The following is a 19677-nucleotide window of genomic DNA, read 5'->3' on the forward strand; positions in this document are numbered from 1 at the left end:
TGGTCACAATCCTTGAAATGTTTTTTTCTAACATATAGAACTAATTTCATTAGTCAGGGTCGACCATGTGTTTGCTATCATACGGTCAGAGACTCGACTCTTTATTTTGACTCTCGCTTTGCCAGAGGTGACCCTGAATTTGACGTCATGTGAGTTATTCACTTTAAAAGGCAACGGTATAGTAGAAGGGTTTTTAAATCTAGTTCAGTATAGGAGACTTGACCTTTAGATCATACACCGGAGGTTTTTATTGACTGCAGGGTTTGATGATTTGACACTATCTCAACTTTAGCTGACTTTACTATACTTTCGTCTTCATCTTGCAACATGAAACATAAGCTTAAGTGCACAAGGTAAGAAGAGTTTTAGTTCATTTTCCCAGTAATTTAGCATTTGATATGGTTTTGTGTAGAATATCAGATTTACTACATTTAGCTTTTTCTTCCTCTTAATGTTATTGCTTGCAGATTTAGGAGCTGGCATGTGACTTTGTCATCTCAGCCATTTAATATGCAGACCTCACCAGCAGAGCCTTGTTATGGCTGACGTTTCAAACTCATGGCCCTGCAGCAGATAATTTGATGCCACCAATATTTGGTCTGCAGTTTGCTTCACACTCAATAATTAATGCTGTTTGTTGGAATGAATGTTTCTTGTTGTAAAAGTTGGATAGACTCATATAGCTAGCTTTATTAGATGACTCTGTTATATTTTCCTGTTTGGCTTTAATACCCGTCGCAGAGTTAAAAATGATCTAATGAAGTTTAATATCATCTGTCAAAATGGTCTTTGACGTGATAAACAACCAGACCAACTGGTACCAGCAGCTGCACTGGCAGTGATCATTGTAATGAAGCAATATGGCACTCAGTGTATCAGTATGGCTGTTTTTATGTGGTTTGAATGTGTTTCTTGGACACAACTGAACAGTTCTATGTTATAATCTATATCAGGTTTTACACAGGCAATATTTTTTAGTTGGATAAATTAATTGTTGGTATTAGTCTTTTAATGGGATCTGTTGATAATCATAAAGAAAATAATCTTGCTACTGAATGTTTGATGCAAAAAAAAAATCTGTAGCAATGAGATGTAAAATGGTAATTTCCAAACCAATTAATTAGCATAACATGTACTGCTTTTAATTATTAACATGTAGTTAATGTAGTATGAACAGAAACCAGACATTTAAATGAGAGAAATATTAAACTCCTCTCTCTACTGTTTGGCTTCCTCGTGCTCTGAGAAGAGGATGACCACTGACAGCAACAGTAGCTGCAGAGAAATCTTTAAGCCACACAGGATTGTTTCTGTCAGACTGACCTTTCTCTGAGAGCGGAGAGGCTTCTTCCTTCTGAAGACATGAATCAGATTCACAGACTTTGTCAGTAGTTATTCCTTTGCATGGCCTAACACTTTATCACCAAAAATAATGTTTCATTACATGACAAACTACACGTCTCTGTGGAGTTTTGTCTCAGTATGTGCAGGGATTGTACAGTGATGCTAGCTGATGAGGCTAAGGAGGAGTGCACTGTTGGGTTATTGATCTGATGGCTGGCAATCTCTAACATTAAATATTGTGGATACTTGTCTATAACTGAAAAACTGTGACATTTAAGAGACTTGAACAGGTTTGTACAGCCAGAAATTAGTTGCATAGTTATTAAAAGTCAGTGAATATGATTGAATGATCACAATTTGACTCAAAACCAGACATAGCAACCTCTGTGTAGACGTCTGTATGTAATAGCGCTGCAACTAACTATTGTTTTCATCATCTATTAATCTGTGGGATTATTTTTCTCAATCAATCAATGTGTTGTTTGGTCTATAAAATGTCAGAAAATGGTGAAACATCCTCAAGTGTCTTGTTTTGTCCTGACCAGCAGTCCATGACCCAAAGATTTTCAGTTTACTGTCATAGAAGAAAATATTCACATTCGAGAAGCTGGAATCAGAGAATCTGGACATTTTTTTTTCTTAAAAAATAACTACAAACATCAACAAATCGATTACCAAAATAGCTGGTGATTAATTTAATACTTGGCAACTAATCCATTTATCGACTAATCATCGCAGCTTTAGTATGTAACACACAGAGGGAACCAGCCCTCCAGTCTATATCACATCCTGTAGTAGGAATTATGTGCATTGTTTTCACTTTATCCCACAACTAGTGAAAATGGTAGCAAGATATGAGTAAGTCTCGCTTTGAAATATACGATACAGGAGACAGCAAATGTAACATTTTTTTCAGAGAGCAGTTGTTTCTTGTAAAAACGGAAAAAAGTTGACCTACATGCAGATCAGGGGCAATCAAAACTGTCTTAGAATGACGCTATCTGATTTTACTACGATTAAGAAAAAAATGGGTCAAGTCTGTTGGGTTTTCCCTAAAAACCGATGGGGGTTGTTGGTGCATCAGTGTTATCTGTAGCAGCAGTGTCATCGTTAATAATGACTTTGGTGCAATCAGAAATCAGAAACTATTGCCTGGTGTAGAAGAACATGCTGCAGAGATTTCACTGAGCAGATGAGATCAGCTATCAGATGGTAAAGCTAAAGCTACTGGAGATAATGACAAAGCAAACTTTCAAAATACATAGAACAGAAAGTTTTTGGTTTTGGAATATATGAGACAGGACGACTCATCATCATCATCACTAGTACATGAGTCATTAGTCCGGTTTTAGCTTTTCATATCTGCGACTTTGCCTTTATTTCTTTGTTTTATATAATTGCAAATGGGATAATTTCAGGTTATGGATTGTTCGACTATTTAGTTTTTTGAGGACGTCATCTCGAGTTCTGGGAAACGATTTTCTTACTTCTTTTATAGACAGAACATGTAATAATTTAATTGAAAAAATAATAGATGAACTGATCATGAAATAATAAAATAATAGTTAGATGGTTGCAGCTCTACATTCATTCAATGGCGGCATTTCATGCTACTGACTAGAGCATGACTGAGTAATAAATACTGAGACTGGTATCTGATCCACTTAGTGAAGTACTTGCTTTTGAGAAATCAAAGTGAGAATTCCTCTTCTTTGATATTCAAGATCCCAGTAAATAAAAAAAGATGGTATGTTGAAAGTATATGACAGAACTCCTTCAAGGAAATAATAAAGCGTCATTAGGTCATTTTATTACAATGAGTAGCGTAGTACAACATTTCATGACGCTGTTTGTATGCCCTAGTATAACAAAGTCCTCGATTATGAGGGGTCATAAAATATATCGGTTCCGGTTGCTTATCGACACACTCACATGCAAACTCATTCACGTAAACTCAGGTTTATATGAATGGATTTCTAAGAACAGATGCACATGTTTACATTGCCTGGAAGAAGACCCCCCCCCCCCCTCCTCCTTCCCAGCTGATGGCCAGGGGCTCGCTTGTGAATGGACTTGTGAATGTGTGTGTGTGTGTGTGTGTGTGTGAGTTCAGAGCTGCTCTTATTTCTGCAGTGCTGTGGGAGGTTCACACGATGACCCAGATGTTTTAGTTCTGATTCAGTAATGTGAGTTTCTTAGCTCTAAGCCACTCGTTTTGTAAATTTAAGCCTCTGTCTTTTCTTTTCAACAGGTGAAGAATTCAAGGTTTGCCTACAGAGTCTCCAGTCATGAGGTGAAGCAGTTTGCTAATTAATCATCACTCAAAGACAAAAGGTAAGACACCTTGGACGGGGTCTGCTGAATTTTGCTCCTAGCTGCCTGCTGTGGATGGTTTCAGCCTTATTTAGATAAGGAGACAGACAGTCTTGGCTAATTAAGCCATTTGAAGCCTTATTCATCAGGAGCTATTATTGATTATTTGCTGTCTGTTGCTGTTTCTTCTGAATATAATAAATATGGAATTTAAATGGTGTTGACTGAGTCACCAGATTTCACATAATTGTCTCATGATATGATGCTGCTATAGAAATGGTTTAGTATCCTTTAGTTGTATCTGCTGATACTGATTAGCCTGTAATGTCATTTTGCTGTGTCTGCTCAAACTGTGTGTGTATGTGCAAGTTGCATATAGTTACGTTCTCTGAAGGTTTAGTCTTGATCAGTAAATATTTATTGTTAAAATATCTCTTTCAGCACAATATCTAAACCTAAACTGAACATCATAAGTCTTAACAGTTGACCAGATTACCTAAACTAGGTTTAAGCCATAGATTAAACTCAGTCTTGAATATCATTGTAATAATAATAGCTCCCTTTTGTGAGTATATTTACCCACAGGGTGACACTTCATCAAATTATTTATATTTTGGGGGAATTTATTCCAAATTGTGTATTTTAGAGTGGAAAGAGACAGGAGGGAGTTGAGGAGTCTGTGTGTGTGTTTGTTTAATGTTTGTTAATGTTGTAAGGGTACATCAACAGGTTTTTGGCTTTAGTAGAGAGTTACTCATGTTGAACTTTAAAAGAAAGACTGCCAAAAATAGAAAACTTTATCAAGGATCTTGTGTACCTATTTATGTCTCCACACCGGCGACAGCTATGGCCGGAGGCATTGTGTTTTTGGGTTGTCCCTCCATCCATCCATCTGTGTGTCCGTACGTCCCGTGCTCGTGAACTCTGTCTCAGGGACACTGTTAGGAAATTTCTTCAAATTTGGCACAAACATCCACTTGGACTCAGTGATGAACTGATTAGAATTTGGTGGTCAAAGGTCGAGGTCTCTGACCTCACAAAACATGTTTTTGGCCATAACTCAAGAATCCATTACTTAATTATGACAAAGTTTCAAACAAATGTCTAATAGGATAAAATGATGTGATGACATTTTATATCCAAAAGGTCAAAGGTAAACTTCACTTTCCTGGCTATTATTCAACGCCATAACTCAGGAACAGAAGGGGAGATTGTGACCATATTTCACATTTGGTCAGATACTGAATTGGTGACACTAATCTTGGGTGATTGTTTAGATCTTTTGTGCTGCTGGGTTGAAGATGTGTGTGAAGCATCCACGTTTTAGAATTTGTAGTTTCTTTGCAGCAACATTCATATCTGAAGCATCGTCTACTGTCATGACTGCAACTTTATGTTCTATCAGAATCAGCTTTATTGGCAAAGCATGTGAACATATACAAAGAAAATGCACTTAATACACTAAATTCCTCCAAAGTCTTCACTACAAGTATTAAATGAGTCTGGACGGACATGGATGTAAACTGCAACTTGACTGGTTGGCAGAGCCATACAACTGTGTGGCGGTATTTCTGGTCGTAACATTTTTTGTGATGCCAAATCACATTGCTAGGTGTAATTGTATTTATTTCATTATAGTCCCTTTCAGACGCATTGCTGGTTTTATCTTGTTAAACTAATGGCTTTATGGCTCACACACATTTGTCTCTGTTGTGGAAAATTTTGTTCAAACATGACAGGATCATTACAATTAGAGCCATAATCCCTGCAAGATATTCAGCATCTTTCACACAAGACTTGGCTAAGTAGGAGATGCATATAATACAAGGTTTAGAGATTGTTTCCTGCCAAACCAATTTCCAGTCATTCTTATAAAAGTAGCTCCAAAAAGTATTTTTATATTTGCAGCTTAAAAATTGTCTCAAGGCTCAGAAGGTCAAGATTTTTCCAGCTTTATTTCTCATCTTTCTATGATAGGTGGACATGCTTTACAGAAAAATGTTGTAAGAATGTTGTTATCTTCTGTGTGCCTTTACTGGCAATACTCCTACTTTTGTTGATACTTGAGCTGCGTATAAAATATTCTGAACTTTTTACAAGGTTCCAAGTAGGCAGCGTAATGAAAATAGTTTAAAATTGATACCAACTACAACTGTAACTAACATTTTTTTCTCACAACAACAATGTATTTAGTCTGGAAAAGAGGATCGTGAAAAACAGCTGCTCACAATTTCATAATCTTTAAAGCACTTGTTTTTTCAATCAACAGTTAAAAACTTGTTCAAATTTCAATGATGGATCATTCATTTTACAAAAGCAAAGACAAAAAAGACAATCAGCAAAACCTCACATGAGAATCCAGAATCCGTGAATGTTTTGCATTTTTTTTCTTGATTTTATGAAAAATCAATTATTAAAATTGACTACTTGTTCAGCACCAAGCAAGTAAAGCAAGTTTATTACAGTGCACATCTGGGCCTTGTGAGGTTATAAGATCCCATATCAGTTGAGCTCTGCGGGATGAATGATGTTTGATTTAAGATTGTGCAGTGGCTGAATATGAAGAGTGCTCTGTTTATCTGAGATGAATTGCAGTCAATAAAGTGTGATTTTGTCCTGGGTGAAGTAGGTTAGGAGTATAATATAAAGCGCTGCAAAGTCTTTAGCTTGCTCAGAGCACTGCTGCTGTATATCATTACACCAGTGAAAACCGAATGTTGACTCTTCTAATCTAGTGTTTGGCTAGTTAGCGTGAGCAGCATTATTTACTAGATGAAATGTTGGTGGTCACATCAGTCATACATTTAATCATAGACCCTGGTCTTACCAGGGCTCGGGTCTACGGTCATTCTCGATCGCTTCTCTTGTGCTGCCAGTCATCCTTCTGAACTCCAGTGACCCACTTGGCATCAGTACAAGGCCCCTGGCTTAGTTCCTGCTCCGCTGGGACAAGAGGCCAGCAGCCGTCGAGGGGCCCCTGCCAACCACTGCTGCTCGCCTCTCAAACATTCCTGTCTGTGGGCTGTGGAGTGAAAATGCTAAACAAAGACTCCTTTTGTGCTGCTGCGGCTGTGGATGTGTGTGCATCGAGTGGAAACACAGCTGGCTGCCCAGCGTTAAGGGTTTGATTCGGTGGTGGGCAATGTTGACAAGCTTGTGTTGTGGGTTTTATTCTTTCAAGGCTAGATGACCGTGACATTATTAAAACCATCCTCAGATGCATATCGTCTATGCCAGTCATCAGGAAACTTCTATTGAAATGAGTGAATCATACGTGGATTCCACAAAGATGTACAAGCCTTGATACTGTTTAAGACAGGATGTGTGACTGAGTAATTTATCCGGTGATGTGTTTTTGTAGATTTGTGTCGCCTCCTTGGCAGTGAGTCTGTCGCTTGCTGGCTATTAAAAACTGCATAGATAATTCCCAGCACTGAGCGCAGAATGAACACCCCCTCCTCCTTATTCGCTCCTAATGTGAGTACCGAGTTGCATGTCTTATTTGTTGTTGTCTACCAGAACCAGTAGGTTGTTAAGTTATTGGTATGATTTTTGTCAGTCTTTCTTCAAATCCTGTAAAAGCTGTGGTCTGTGTTGTGACACCTGGGATCCTTGAGAGTTCACAAATCCCCCGCTCTCGGGTGTCAGGGTGTGACGTGGATGATGAAGAAAACACAAGGGTTGCTATGACACCAGAGTTTACCTAATCATGTGATACAAGAACTACCAAACAGTACTGTCTGCGGTTGGGGTTTAAAGGTCTAGGAAGATGACCCTTAATGAGAAATCCAGCGATCATAGTGGAAGTTTAAAGGTTATTTGCGGAATTAAGACAATTGTGCTAAAACGATCAGTTATTCAACTAGTTCGTGTCTATTTTGATGAGCTCCATTAAGCAATATTTTTGATGCAGTGCAAAACACTGCAAATCATACAGGCCTCTGTAGCTCTATCAGCAACTCTCTTAATCTTAGGTGTTTTGAAAAAGCAGCAGTAAGGCCTGTGCACCACCTGATTGTTTCATTCACAAATTATAAACCTTGTTTGGGAACTACAGTAACTGTCCAGGTGTTTAGAGCTGCAACAATTAGTCGATTAAATCAATCAGTCGATTGACAGAAAATTAAAAAAAAAAAAAAAACGGCAACTATTTTAATTTATGAATAATCGTTTAAGTAATTCTTCAAGCAAAAATGCCAAATACATGCTGGTTCAAGGCTTTCAAATGTGAGATTACGTTGTGTTTCTTGGTCATAAATTAGATGATACATTTGATGATGTCATCTTGTGCCCTAGGAAACTGGTGAGTGTTTTTCACCTCTTTTCTTTCTCACATGTTTTATTGACGAAATGATTAATGGAGAAAATAAACAGCAGAAAATGAAATAATTGTTAGTCGCAGCCCAAGTTACCTCAGTATTTGTATTTTTTTCCAGTCACAAGAATGAAACAGGAAATGATTTTGCCTGAATCACTGATTACTGAAAGACAGAATGATACCATTCCATACCAAGTGACGCTACCACTTACTGTAACAGTACATGTTGGTGTAAAAACAAATGTGCTCTTGAATTACTAGTCAGTTGTATGAATGTTTTGAACCCAGTAGACAAACGGCACAAATCTCTTCTTTTGTCCTCAACGTAGTAGAAAAGCTTTTTTTTTTGGAGGCATAGTGGATTAAAAAAAGATGCATCCTGGCATTTAAATGATAAAGAACTATGGTAAGACGAGCTGGTTTTAGTCTGGCTGCATCGAGTAGTGTCTGCCCTCATTAGACTGGTATGCTTATACTGTATGCTACAGTATGTTATCCTGTCTGGTAGAGCATAAAAATACTAAAGCTGTGTGGACATTGACTACTGGTCTTTACTGGTCTTTGGTTTACACTTGGATACTCACTGGGTGCACTTAATATGTCATCTATTATTTAAATTTCTGAGCTCACTCCATTCTTTCTTTCCTTCTTTGCCTAATCCTTTTTTTTTTTTTGCTCGGTATAGTCTGTCCTCAAATTGAATCAGAAAAGCACTCTCCATGATGAAGAGAATCCGTCATAATAGAATAAGGGTGGGAGGGATCGCTTGTGATTGGTTCCTTCTTAACAATGTGGAATGACAGCCACTGCATGAAAGAACAGCACAGTAATGTTTACATGACACACCTGTAACCGCTGCGGCGCACATGTGGACCCGTCACAGTGTTTTACATCCGCACAAGTTAAGACTTAAGTACACGACAAAGGGAGTCGCTCTCTATAGTCTCATAGTTCTCCGTGTGTGATGGAGGGAGTATCAGCTGTGGAGGAATTCAGCCAGGCTATTTTTACACTGCACGGTGAGGCCGGTTGCTATGGTGTTGCCCATTGGCACTGTTGCTGCGCTGGCATCTCAGCGTGGGGTGTGGTGGGGTGCGTGACGAGCGGCGCCACAGATCCACTTCAGAGTGACTCATATCCTCAGAGCTCTGCTGCCCTACATCTGAGTATGCTGGCACACACCCACACATACACACACACACACTCAGTAACATTCAACAATGCTGTGTGAGCAATAGCAAAATGATGATAAGAGAGTGTTTTCATCCTGTGACTTGATGTGTTTCAGGGTGAAAAAACACTCGTGCATGTGTGAGGCTTGTTAATTTGAATATATCCCCTTTTCTACATGGTTGACATTATCAAAAACTGATAATTGTCTGTCAAAATTCAGCACCTTTACACGCCTGCGTTGCTTTTTTCCTTTACGTCTCCGCCTGCTTTAGCTTAAGAGACACCAGGGTGCCTTTGTACATCGTGTGATTAAGTGAGATAATGTGTTCGCACCTTTTGTGAGGGTCTTTTTCTGTAAAATGGTTGGCTTTTACGGGATTTATGTTGACAGGGAGTGTAGTGTTATTGGTAAGAACAGGAAGGTGTAGCCTGTGGAGCTGTGATTAAGTTAGATCGGAGGAGGAGGAAAGTAGGTCATTGGGCCAGCAGGTCAGTGAAGCACAGATGACATCACAGTTATACAACCCCTGCTCTCCGGTTACACAACGCTCACTCTGCGCTGCAGCCTCTGCTGATACACCAGTGTCAGTGACTAACCTTTTCCTTCTCTTTTTTTTTTTTTTTTTGTTCTCATATCACTAATGTCTTTATTGAATTTTCTAGCATCCAATGTTTCTTTTGGCCTTTTTTCCATTTTGTTCTGTTTTCCACAAGACAACAGCTTTACTGTTTTCAAGATGCTGTGTAGAGAAATGCAAATGCTCTGTTTTTCAGTAGCTACTAGGTCTGTAGATAAAGCTCTTCACCACCCCTCTCCACTGCCTTTATAGTGCTGCTGCCAAGTGTAGTTTCCTCGTGTTGACAGAACTGTAATCTTAGATAAGGAACTCATTCTCTTATTTGTGTCAAAAGAGTCACATGCAGTGAGCAGTAAAATAACACAGCATAGCTGGAAGTCAATTGCCCGTGAGAAAACCCACTCCTCCTCACGCTTCCATTTTTTTCCCTCCATTTTTTCCTGCCTGTCTTAACATGATAGTGTAAATACTCACCGTGATGACTTCCTTTCCCTGTTTTGATTAATATGACAGTAAGTTGATTTAAGCCTCAACACAAATTTCTTTTTTTTTTTACAGTAAGAGCAACAGCACATGTGCTGACTGGGGTTTCCCTCACATGTGCTGTGTGTTGCCACTAAATACACTGTGATTCTTGGTCAGTTGTTCATAATGAATTCAAACATGTATTAACATGTCATCAAAGTCTGTTGTGATGTATTTTATTCTATTAGTTTATTATCTTTATGTAGGCAGTGATGCTGTGTGTTGAAAACATGTTTATTGCTTCTAAATCTGGAACAGTAGGTGCTATTAAATCTGAAAAAAAAAAACTCCAAAACTAAACAAAGCAGAGATAATTAAATCACATCCAGGAACAGAGCTCCATTTTCACAGTATGTGGTGGCTTGTTTGGTATTTTAGACACTGAAATGTGAATGTGGGATGATGCCAGTTATATCAGTAAGTGCAGTTGTGTTTTATGCTGTTGGCAAATGTTGCTTATAATAACAGAGCTCATTTAAAACTCAGAGTACATATTAGCTAATGCGACTTTTGTATAAATCCCTCAAATAGGAAAAACAAAAACTAATTCTCAGTCAAAATATAGAAATGTTTATAGTATGAATGGAAATGTCAGTGTTTACCATGATACAGGAAAAGAAACTTCAAAGGGATTTTCTCACCAGCACAAAAAGTCCATTATGGCGAGAAAAACTCCCACACAGGTTCTGACGGTAATTGGTTCATCAGATAAATGGGTCAAATATTTAGGCTAGAGACCCAGCGGGCCTTCTCATTTTAATTTGACAATCTATTGTAGGCCTACCTGCGCGAGGAGAATAGTAGAGTTGGGCAATAGGACGAATGCATGGGCAATGAGTGGCTGAATATATGAATTGTTGATGTTTTTGCTGGTCAATTTACGGTAAGTCAGGATAGGCGTTTTTATGTACCTGCTTCGTCAGCATTCAAGGTGTCAAACATCAGGCAATAATTTACCTTTAAAAACATTTGCGCACCATCGGTAGTTTAAATAGAACACACAGTATTGGGCTACATTCACATATAGTCTGACTGTGCAATGTCTGACCCTGGTTGCACACCCAATTTGTATCTGTTTTTTTATGATGATTTATGGATGTTACCTATTAGTATTTTCCAAATATTCATGTTTTACCAACCCAAGCCAGTGTCTTCTGCCTCTGGCATGTTTGTCTTCAAGCTCCACTGCAATCACATCATGTTAGAGTTCCCCACATTGTTTTTTTTGGTGCAGACATTAGCTAACGTTGGATAATTAGACAGATAAAATCTGACATCTGCCAGCTTGAGATGCGGCAATAAAGACTAACTGCTGCATCACTTTGAGTTTCGCATGGCTGGTAAGGCAAAGGTCTGCCCCAGTACAGCAGGCGTTAGCTGGCCATCTGGAGTTATAGGAGAACATGCAGGACATTAAAAATGTCCCACGCTGACTCCCATATTAGACTGGCCTGTCAGTGTGTGGCAGGGTGTTAATTAATCACATGAGTACATCTTTGGTCCTTTAGTTAACCTCACTTTTGTTCGCTACATTCTACCTTTCACATGCTGAGCTGACAGGGACATGCTAATGGTGTTGTCTGACCTAACAGCTGTATTTTATGCTGCTTTGAGTAGATGTCAGAAATGTCAGAATTTACAAGTTGAGCGTGTATGAACATTATAAAGAAGGTTCAAACATTATGTGGGACCACTATATTCTTAATTATTTTGTTTGTTGACAGAGATCACAGAAACAAAAATGATATTTCTGTTTCTTATGTCTGCATATTTTAAATTAAAATGCCACTCGATTACATAATTCCCCTTCAAAGACCTGATTGGATGAATGGTCCACTTGCCGGACTCTCATTAGCTTTGTTTCTAAGAATGTAAGCATAATGAATTATAGAGAAAGGTACCTGCCAAAGTATTATTTAAACCGCCCCTCTATGTTTAAATTAATTTTGTTATTACAATCATATATTGCAAAACTTAATTGTAAATTAGGTGCCTTTTTGAAGAATGTCTTTCCACTGTTTAAGTAACATTTGTTGTACTTTATCCATGTAGTGTGCTATTGTTTTGATATTATTATGTTGTTCTGTTTGTGGTCTATACCATGTGATCACGGTCTTGAATCAAAATAAATAAATAAATGATTTTCAAACATGGCAGCTGCTCTGACACAATGTCAGTTTTAATCAAGTTTTAATCAAACTGAAATCAGTCGTTGAATAAATTTGAGGCAAGAAATAGACCATTCAGCTGCAGATTCATGTTCATTGTGTATCTGTGGTGTCTAGTTTTAATTTTGTTGAAGTGGTTTGGAGAGTCGGAATAGAGGCTGAGTTGAGTTATCATGTAAACTCTTGCTGATTGGCCTGATACAAATCTGATGAGGCTGAATCAGTTCTTAAGTGGATGTTTTTGAGACTTAAATCTCACTAAAAACTGATCTAGGAAGACATAGTCTTGCAGTGCAAAGTTGTATCACTGTTGTGTCAGCCTGTGCTGGCTATTAATCATTCTGACTTAACACACAGTACATGTTTTGAATGGGATTTCAGAATGTCAGATCACATTCGGTCATGTTCGCTAATGTTGCTACGAGGGCAAATAGATAACATTGCATACTGAGATACCTAAAGCATCTCCGTCTGTTTGGACTTCTCCAATGACCACATGTGTGTTATTCTCTAACCTCTTGTAGACTCAGATGTTGCTGCCATGTGCCACACTCATACTCGAAGTAGAAGAAAAACTCAGCTCATTGAAGACCTTTTGGCAGCTTTCTACCCTCTGATTGAGGACACCTTCAGTGACTCTCCTCCAAGACTCACAGAACTCAACCACCTCCGCAGTGTGCCCACCCAGACCCTGCCTTCATCCAGCAGAACTTTCCTCATCCTCTCACAGGACTGGCTGAACTGTCAGTAAGGTGAGATTCAGATGAGGTTAGATTTGAGTTTATCAGTAGTTTTGAATTACTGCGTGGCGATGAAGCTGTCACAACTTATCATTTTTATGTGTTTTTTTTCCCCTCAAAGGTTCATTCACAAATGTCTACCTCACGATTAAAAGACCCCGCTCCAACACTGCGACCCTGAACAGGATACAAAATGACCTCGAGCATTGACCGGTGAGTCAAACATTTTGCTGCGTCTGGCTTATTTTCATTATTGATTTTTATGAATGATGTCTGACCTACAGTCCAAAAACCACAAGGTATTCAGTTTAAAATGATACAGAAAATGGTATCAAATCATCTCATTTGAGATGCTGTCAACAGCATTTTTATGCCTCTGTGCTGGCGATAGCCGTGACTGGAGGCGTTATGTTTTCAGGGTGTCCGTCTGACCTATTCTTGTGAACACGATATTCTTAGGAACACCTTGAGGGAATTTCTTCACATTTGGCACAAGCGTCCACTTGGACTCAAGGATGAACTGATTAGATTTTGGTGGTCTAAGGTCAAAGGTCACTGTGGCCTCATGTCCGTCCCATTCTCGTGAACATGATATCTCAGGAACGCCTGGAGAGAATTTCATTACATCTGGCACAAACATCCACTTGGACTCAAGGATGAACTATTCAGATTTGGTGGTCAAAGGTCATAGGTCATTGTGACCTCACAAAACACATTTTAACTCAGAATTCATACGATAATTGTGACAAAGTTTCACACAAACGTCTAATAGGATGAAGTGATGACATTTTATATCCAAAAGGTCAAAGGTCAACTTCACTGTGGCATCATAATGTTTTGCACATACACTTTTCTGGTCACTATTCAACACCATAACTCGGGAACAGAAGGGGAGATTGTGACCATATTTTGCATTTAGTCAGTTACTGAACTGGTGACACTAATCTTGGGTCTCCACCATGAAACTGTGAGATATCTTCTGTGCTGCGTGGTTGAAGATGTGTGTGAAGCATCCATGTTTTAGAATTTGTAGCTTCTTTGCAGCAGCATCCATATCTGAAGCTTTGTCGCTGTCGTGGCTACAACTTTGTGTTGTATTAGAATCAGCTTTATTGGCCAAACATGTGAACACATACAAGGAAAATACACTTAATACGTTTTATTAAATCCCTTCAAAGTCTTCATTACAAGTATTATATGAATCTGGACAGACATGGATGTCTGCAACTTGACTGGTTGGTGGAGGCATATAACAACGAGGCGGTATTTCTGGTTTTTACCAGATACTAGATTTCAATCAGTTGGTTATCACAATTATCAGTGATTGATTTTCACCCAGGTGACTAATTGATTACTTGACTAACAGATTAAGTTTTCTGGGAAGTGAAGTAGTGTTTTATTTTTCAGGGTGCCTTTTTAACATCTGGCTAGGGGTAAAAGATGGTTCATTTACATTTTTTATATCTATAAATGACCACTGTCCTTGTAAAATAAACTAATAAAACAAATAATGAAATAAAATTATTTCTATATGTTTATTTTTATTCTTTCCTGTTATTATCTCAAGATAAAAATGTAGGAACTGGGAGAAATTGTGTATAAAGGGTTGCTAGAGAGTGAATTTTGGAAGATCTTCTCCAACTGTTGGTTTGTTTGCTCTGCAGGGATGACAGCAGTATCTTTGATGGGTTAATGGAGGAAGATGAAAAGGACAAAGCAAAACGGTAAGAAACCTGTGACTTTCAATGATATAAACATCCTCCTTGATATTACAGTTGTAGCTTTTATGAGACTTGATTTTCTTTGTTTGATAAATAAAGTTTCACTAACCAAGAGATCATGTAAAAATGCACCTGCCTCACCTGTCTTAGTTGAAGTAAGGGTACATCAGATTGTCTCATGTTGTAATTGCCCAAATTAAATGCAGCTGAAGTCTATTGGAACTCACATTAATACAAGATTGCTGATGTAGCTTTAACCAATGACCAAACCATGTAATCAAGAGATAATGTGTTGTTATTTTTAATGGGTTTCACCCCACAGAGTGTCCCGTAACAAGTCTGAGAAGAAACGCAGAGACCAGTTCAATGTCCTTATCAAGGAGCTGGGTACCATGTTGCCGGGCAACACCCGGAAGATGGACAAGTCTACTATTTTGCAGAAAAGCATCGACTTTCTGCACAAACACAAAGGTGAGGAACTCTGACAAGTGACAGAAATCAAGTGGTCAGAAAGATTCAGAGAGTTGTGTATTACACATTCTTCAGCTGACCCTGTTTGTTGGCATGTTTTATGTCTCCTTTATCAGAAATCGCTGCTCAGTCAGAGTCAACTGAGATCAGACAAGACTGGAAGCCTCCTTTTCTTAGTAATGAAGAGTTCACTCAGCTGATGTTGGAGGTGAGGTGGTGAGACTGCTTAACATGGAGTGCAGTTGTCTTTCTATGTTCTTTTCTTTTGTTCACATTCAAGAATATGAGTGAAATTAAAATAGTTTACTTTTATCTGTTGCTATCAGGCGTTAGATGGATTCTTCCTTGCAATTATGACTGATGGGAATATAATCTACGCCTCTGAGAGTGTGACGTCCCTACTAGAACACTTACCTGTGAGTATAATGTGTTAAGTTCTGATTAATAATAATATATTACACTTTTAGAATAATTCAAGTGATGGAAGGAGAGTTAAATTTGCATCACTCGCTCATATTATTGATCATCTACAACAATTCCAACATGTCAGTTCAGTGTTATAAAGCTACACATGCTCATAGGTTTAGTAGTATTGAATATATTTTTTGTGTTTCAGTCTGATCTTGTGGATCAGAATCTGTTGAACTTCCTGCCCATGGGGGAGCATTCAGATGTCTACAAGGCTCTGTCCTCTCATATCATGGAGGGGGAGACGCTCACGCCAGAATATCTGAAAAGTAAGTGCTACAGCTTTCTCATTGGAATCTTATTTGTATCTTGGCATTTCCGCTTGTGTTATTAAATTATTTTACTGTTATATTTAGGTTGCTAAGTGCAAATTCTTACACTGGGGTCCTCGTTTCTTTAACATGGCAATTTCTGTTTCCAGCAAAAAATCAGCTAGAGTTCTGTTGCCACATGCTCCGAGGGACGATTGACCCCAAAGAGCCTCCTGTGTACGAATATGTCAAGTTCATTGGAAACTTCAAGTCCCTGAATAATGGTGAGTTACACTAAAAAAAGGCTTCTGAGCCTCAAGGATGAGTTTTTCTGGCTGTAAGGTTTAATTTTTCTTTTGTTCTGTTTTTCACAAGTGCCTAACTGTACCCGAAACGGTTTTGAAGGAGTGATCCCGCGATCGCTTCACTCTGCCTTTGAAGACAGAGTGTGTCTCATAGCAACTGTGAGGCTAGCCAAACCACAGTTTATCAAGGTAAGAATCATTAGAAGCTCTTCCACTTCTCCCTTCTCCTTTTTATCTGGTTGACACACAGTTCAGTTTCTTGCTTCAGGGTTTTAAAAAGGTAAGTTTTTAATTAGGACACGGCTCAACAGTAATGGTTGCCCAGCACCCCGAGGCAAACACATTTGGGCTCCTGTTAACCATTATGTGCAGTCCCCTGTTGCCCCTGTTGGTAACCACTCAAAACAAAGAGCACTTTTTCTCTTTGTCTCTTGCCCACAGTGTGAAGTCTTTCTCTTAGTGGATTGAAAGTGCTGCTGTTGATTTGACTTACTTGACTTTATGGAAATTGTGAAATTAGGTGTGGAATAAAAACTCAAAAGATAACAGTTTTGTATTTAATGTTAATAATATTATAAAAAATGCAAATACATTCTTCATCTCCACCCCTTTCCTCCGCAGGAGATGTGCACTGTAGAAGAGCCTAATGAGGAATTCACATCCAGACATAGTTTAGAGTGGAAATTTCTCTTCTTGGACCACAGGTACAGTTTCTTCTGCATTTGTCATTGACCCTTCAAAAGAACAGTCTCCATTTCAGTGTCTGTTTTTCATTTTGTAAAGACATGTCTGCTGTTTGTGTTATATGTTTTTGTATAGTAACCCTTCACCCATGAGAGGATACTTTATCAAGCGTCCTTTCATTCCTAACCTGTTTAGTTTAGTTCAAACTAACTCTGTGTGTGTAAACCCGGCTGCCTGCTTGCTCCACAACATACTTTTTACTTGTGACCAGTAACTAGTCAAGACACACTGCAGGATGAGTGTTAAAACTTGCATGTGCCAGTGAGGGAGCACTCTGAGCTTGATTGTTTAGCTTGATTGGTAAAGAATAGTTTTGCCGTGGCAGCGGTGGTGAATGGTCACCTGGAAGTGGAAGTCAATGGAAGCAGAATATAGACAAGTCCAATCCTGTGATGTTGGGGTTTATGGGATCAAATCACGTGGTGACAAATGATCCCAAATCACATGATTTTTTTGACAGTGCTCTTTATTCAGTTCTGCTGTAGTCAACAGAGCTGTGAAAGTATATCGCTCTGAGGCACTTAGGAACAATGCTGTAGCACCTTTTCCTACCACTGTGGAAACTTGATGATTATTTAGCCCCTAAATGATGGTGTGTGAATATGACTTATCTACAGGAGTGTTTGTGTTCTTGAACATTTACTCAGAGGTCTTCCAGTGATTCATCTCACGAACATTTATTGTGTTTGTCCAGAGCTCCACCCATCATAGGTTACCTCCCATTTGAGGTCCTGGGCACATCAGGATATGACTACTACCATGTAGATGACCTGGACACTCTGGCCAAATGCCATGAACACTGTGAGTACAGTCATTCCAGCTATTAAGCTATTAAGAAAACTGAGTTTATCTTAGATCCTGAGCTTCCTCTTGAGTTTTCAAACAGTGAATGTCAGTCCAATCCTTCTTCCTGTGTCTCTGTAGTAATGCAGTATGGCAAAGGAAAGTCCTGCTACTACAGATTCCTCACCAAAGGGCAGCAGTGGATTTGGCTTCAGACCCACTACTACATCACTTACCACCAGTGGAACTCAAGACCCGAGTTTATTGTCTGCACACACACTGTAGTAAGGTATGAGTGGAAGATTTACCCTCTGATATTTACATTCCTAGATACAAAAATAGAAATGCATCTGTAAACAGTGCAAGATAAAAAAAAAATAGAAGCATAAAAATGACCTAAAACAAATGTCACAGTCGATGAGAATATCATATAAATGTTTTTCATTCACTGTCTGTGCTCTACAGTTATGGAGAAGTAAGAGCAGAACAGCGCAGAGAGCTTGGAATAGAAGAGTCACCGCCTGAGATCACAGCAGACAAGGTAAGACTTTTGTCTAACGTGAGTATGTTTCTTTTAATGTAATGGATGGAGCACTAATCTGAAGCAGTCCTGAGCTTTTCCCACACTGACAACAGCTACTTCCTCCCTCACCTCTCAGCAATCCCAGGATTCTGGCTCCGAGTCCCAGCTCAACACTTCCAGCCTAAAGGAGGTTCTAGAGCGCTTCAACCACAGCCGGACACCCTCTGCCTCGTCCCGCAGCTCTCGCAAATCCTCACACACTGCTGTGTCTGACCCAGCCTGTAAGCAGTAAACATTAACGAGCAATGTGACACCCCAACATATCATTTCTATGACTGACACAATTTTATATGTGTTCCTGGTTTTTTTTTTTTGTTTTTTATCTGAGCATCATGTTAATATTTTTCCCTCAGCATCACAGATGAAGCTTCAGGGAGATAGGAGTACACCAGGTCGCCAGTCCGTCTCTGCAGTGGAGATGACATCACAACGAAGATCATCTATCAGCAGTCAGGTCAGTCAAGGGACAAGAACAGAGTCTGGTAGTCATTTTGTGAATAATTGTGCCCTGGGTCATGAGGGATTTAATAAGGAATGAAAAGTACTCTTAGCTCATCTTCTCTCTGTTCTTCATCCTGATTTTTTTTTTGTTGTTTTTTTTTGTCCGTATTGTTTCCATTAGCAGTCGATGAGCTCCCAAAACACAGGACAGAACATGGCTTCATCCATGGTTTCACAGCAACAACAACAACAGCAGCAGCAGCCTCAACAGCAACAAGTTCAGACCAGCGGCCAAGTAAGATATTCATCTCATTCATGTTAAGGTCAAATTCAAAAACAAGCATGTTTACTGTGCAAGCAAATCCTGCTAATTTAGCCACTGCAGCTCAATTTACAAAAGTAATCCTGAATTTATTCTTTAACATGTTGTGTGAGATTGTTTTACAAAAGGTAATCATGTCTTGAGCTTCTCTGATAAATAGGGATATCCACTAAAAGGATGTTTCCAATTCTATTACGAATTCTGTTCATCAGTCCAACTCCTAATAAAGTATTTTATTAATTCCCAAAATGAAAAGATTACATACATACTATGTATTGTTTGTTATATTGCTTAATCACTGCAGAGCCCAAACCAAATTGTCTTATTGAAAAGACCATAAATTAGAAAACACATATCAACAATATGAGCACAAATGCTAAAAACGTGACATAAGTGACATAGTAAAATGAGTAATTACAATTTTCAGCT

The 19677-nt window shown here is 38.8% G+C and overlaps 1 protein-coding gene across 6 annotated transcripts in view; it reads left to right on the forward strand.

Moving 5' to 3' along the window:
- The window catches only part of clocka (clock circadian regulator a), a 31850-nt gene that overhangs the window by 2918 nt on the left and 9255 nt on the right, over nucleotides 1-19677 (forward strand). For 4 of the 6 annotated variants that reach the window (XM_067597578.1, XM_067597582.1, XM_067597580.1 and 1 more), the window contains exons 2-18: nucleotides 3596-3678; nucleotides 12944-13171; nucleotides 13281-13372; nucleotides 14824-14883; nucleotides 15203-15351; nucleotides 15468-15559; nucleotides 15678-15767; nucleotides 15968-16088; nucleotides 16241-16354; nucleotides 16446-16564; nucleotides 16997-17079; nucleotides 17814-17920; nucleotides 18044-18191; nucleotides 18368-18443; nucleotides 18562-18706; nucleotides 18839-18939; nucleotides 19108-19221. In XM_067597578.1, coding sequence (XP_067453679.1) covers nucleotides 13353-13372; nucleotides 14824-14883; nucleotides 15203-15351; nucleotides 15468-15559; nucleotides 15678-15767; nucleotides 15968-16088; nucleotides 16241-16354; nucleotides 16446-16564; nucleotides 16997-17079; nucleotides 17814-17920; nucleotides 18044-18191; nucleotides 18368-18443; nucleotides 18562-18706; nucleotides 18839-18939; nucleotides 19108-19221 — 1539 coding nt within the window. In that variant the 5' untranslated portion in view covers nucleotides 3596-3678; nucleotides 12944-13171; nucleotides 13281-13352. The remainder of the gene's footprint in view (nucleotides 1-3595; nucleotides 3679-12943; nucleotides 13172-13280; nucleotides 13373-14823; nucleotides 14884-15202; nucleotides 15352-15467; nucleotides 15560-15677; nucleotides 15768-15967; nucleotides 16089-16240; nucleotides 16355-16445; nucleotides 16565-16996; nucleotides 17080-17813; nucleotides 17921-18043; nucleotides 18192-18367; nucleotides 18444-18561; nucleotides 18707-18838; nucleotides 18940-19107; nucleotides 19222-19677) is intronic. The other 2 variants (XM_067597581.1, XM_067597583.1) reach the window with 1 other exon arrangement.

The sequence above is a fragment of the Thunnus thynnus genome, chromosome 8 (assembly GCF_963924715.1).
Source record: "Thunnus thynnus chromosome 8, fThuThy2.1, whole genome shotgun sequence".
NCBI lineage: Eukaryota > Metazoa > Chordata > Actinopteri > Scombriformes > Scombridae > Thunnus > Thunnus thynnus.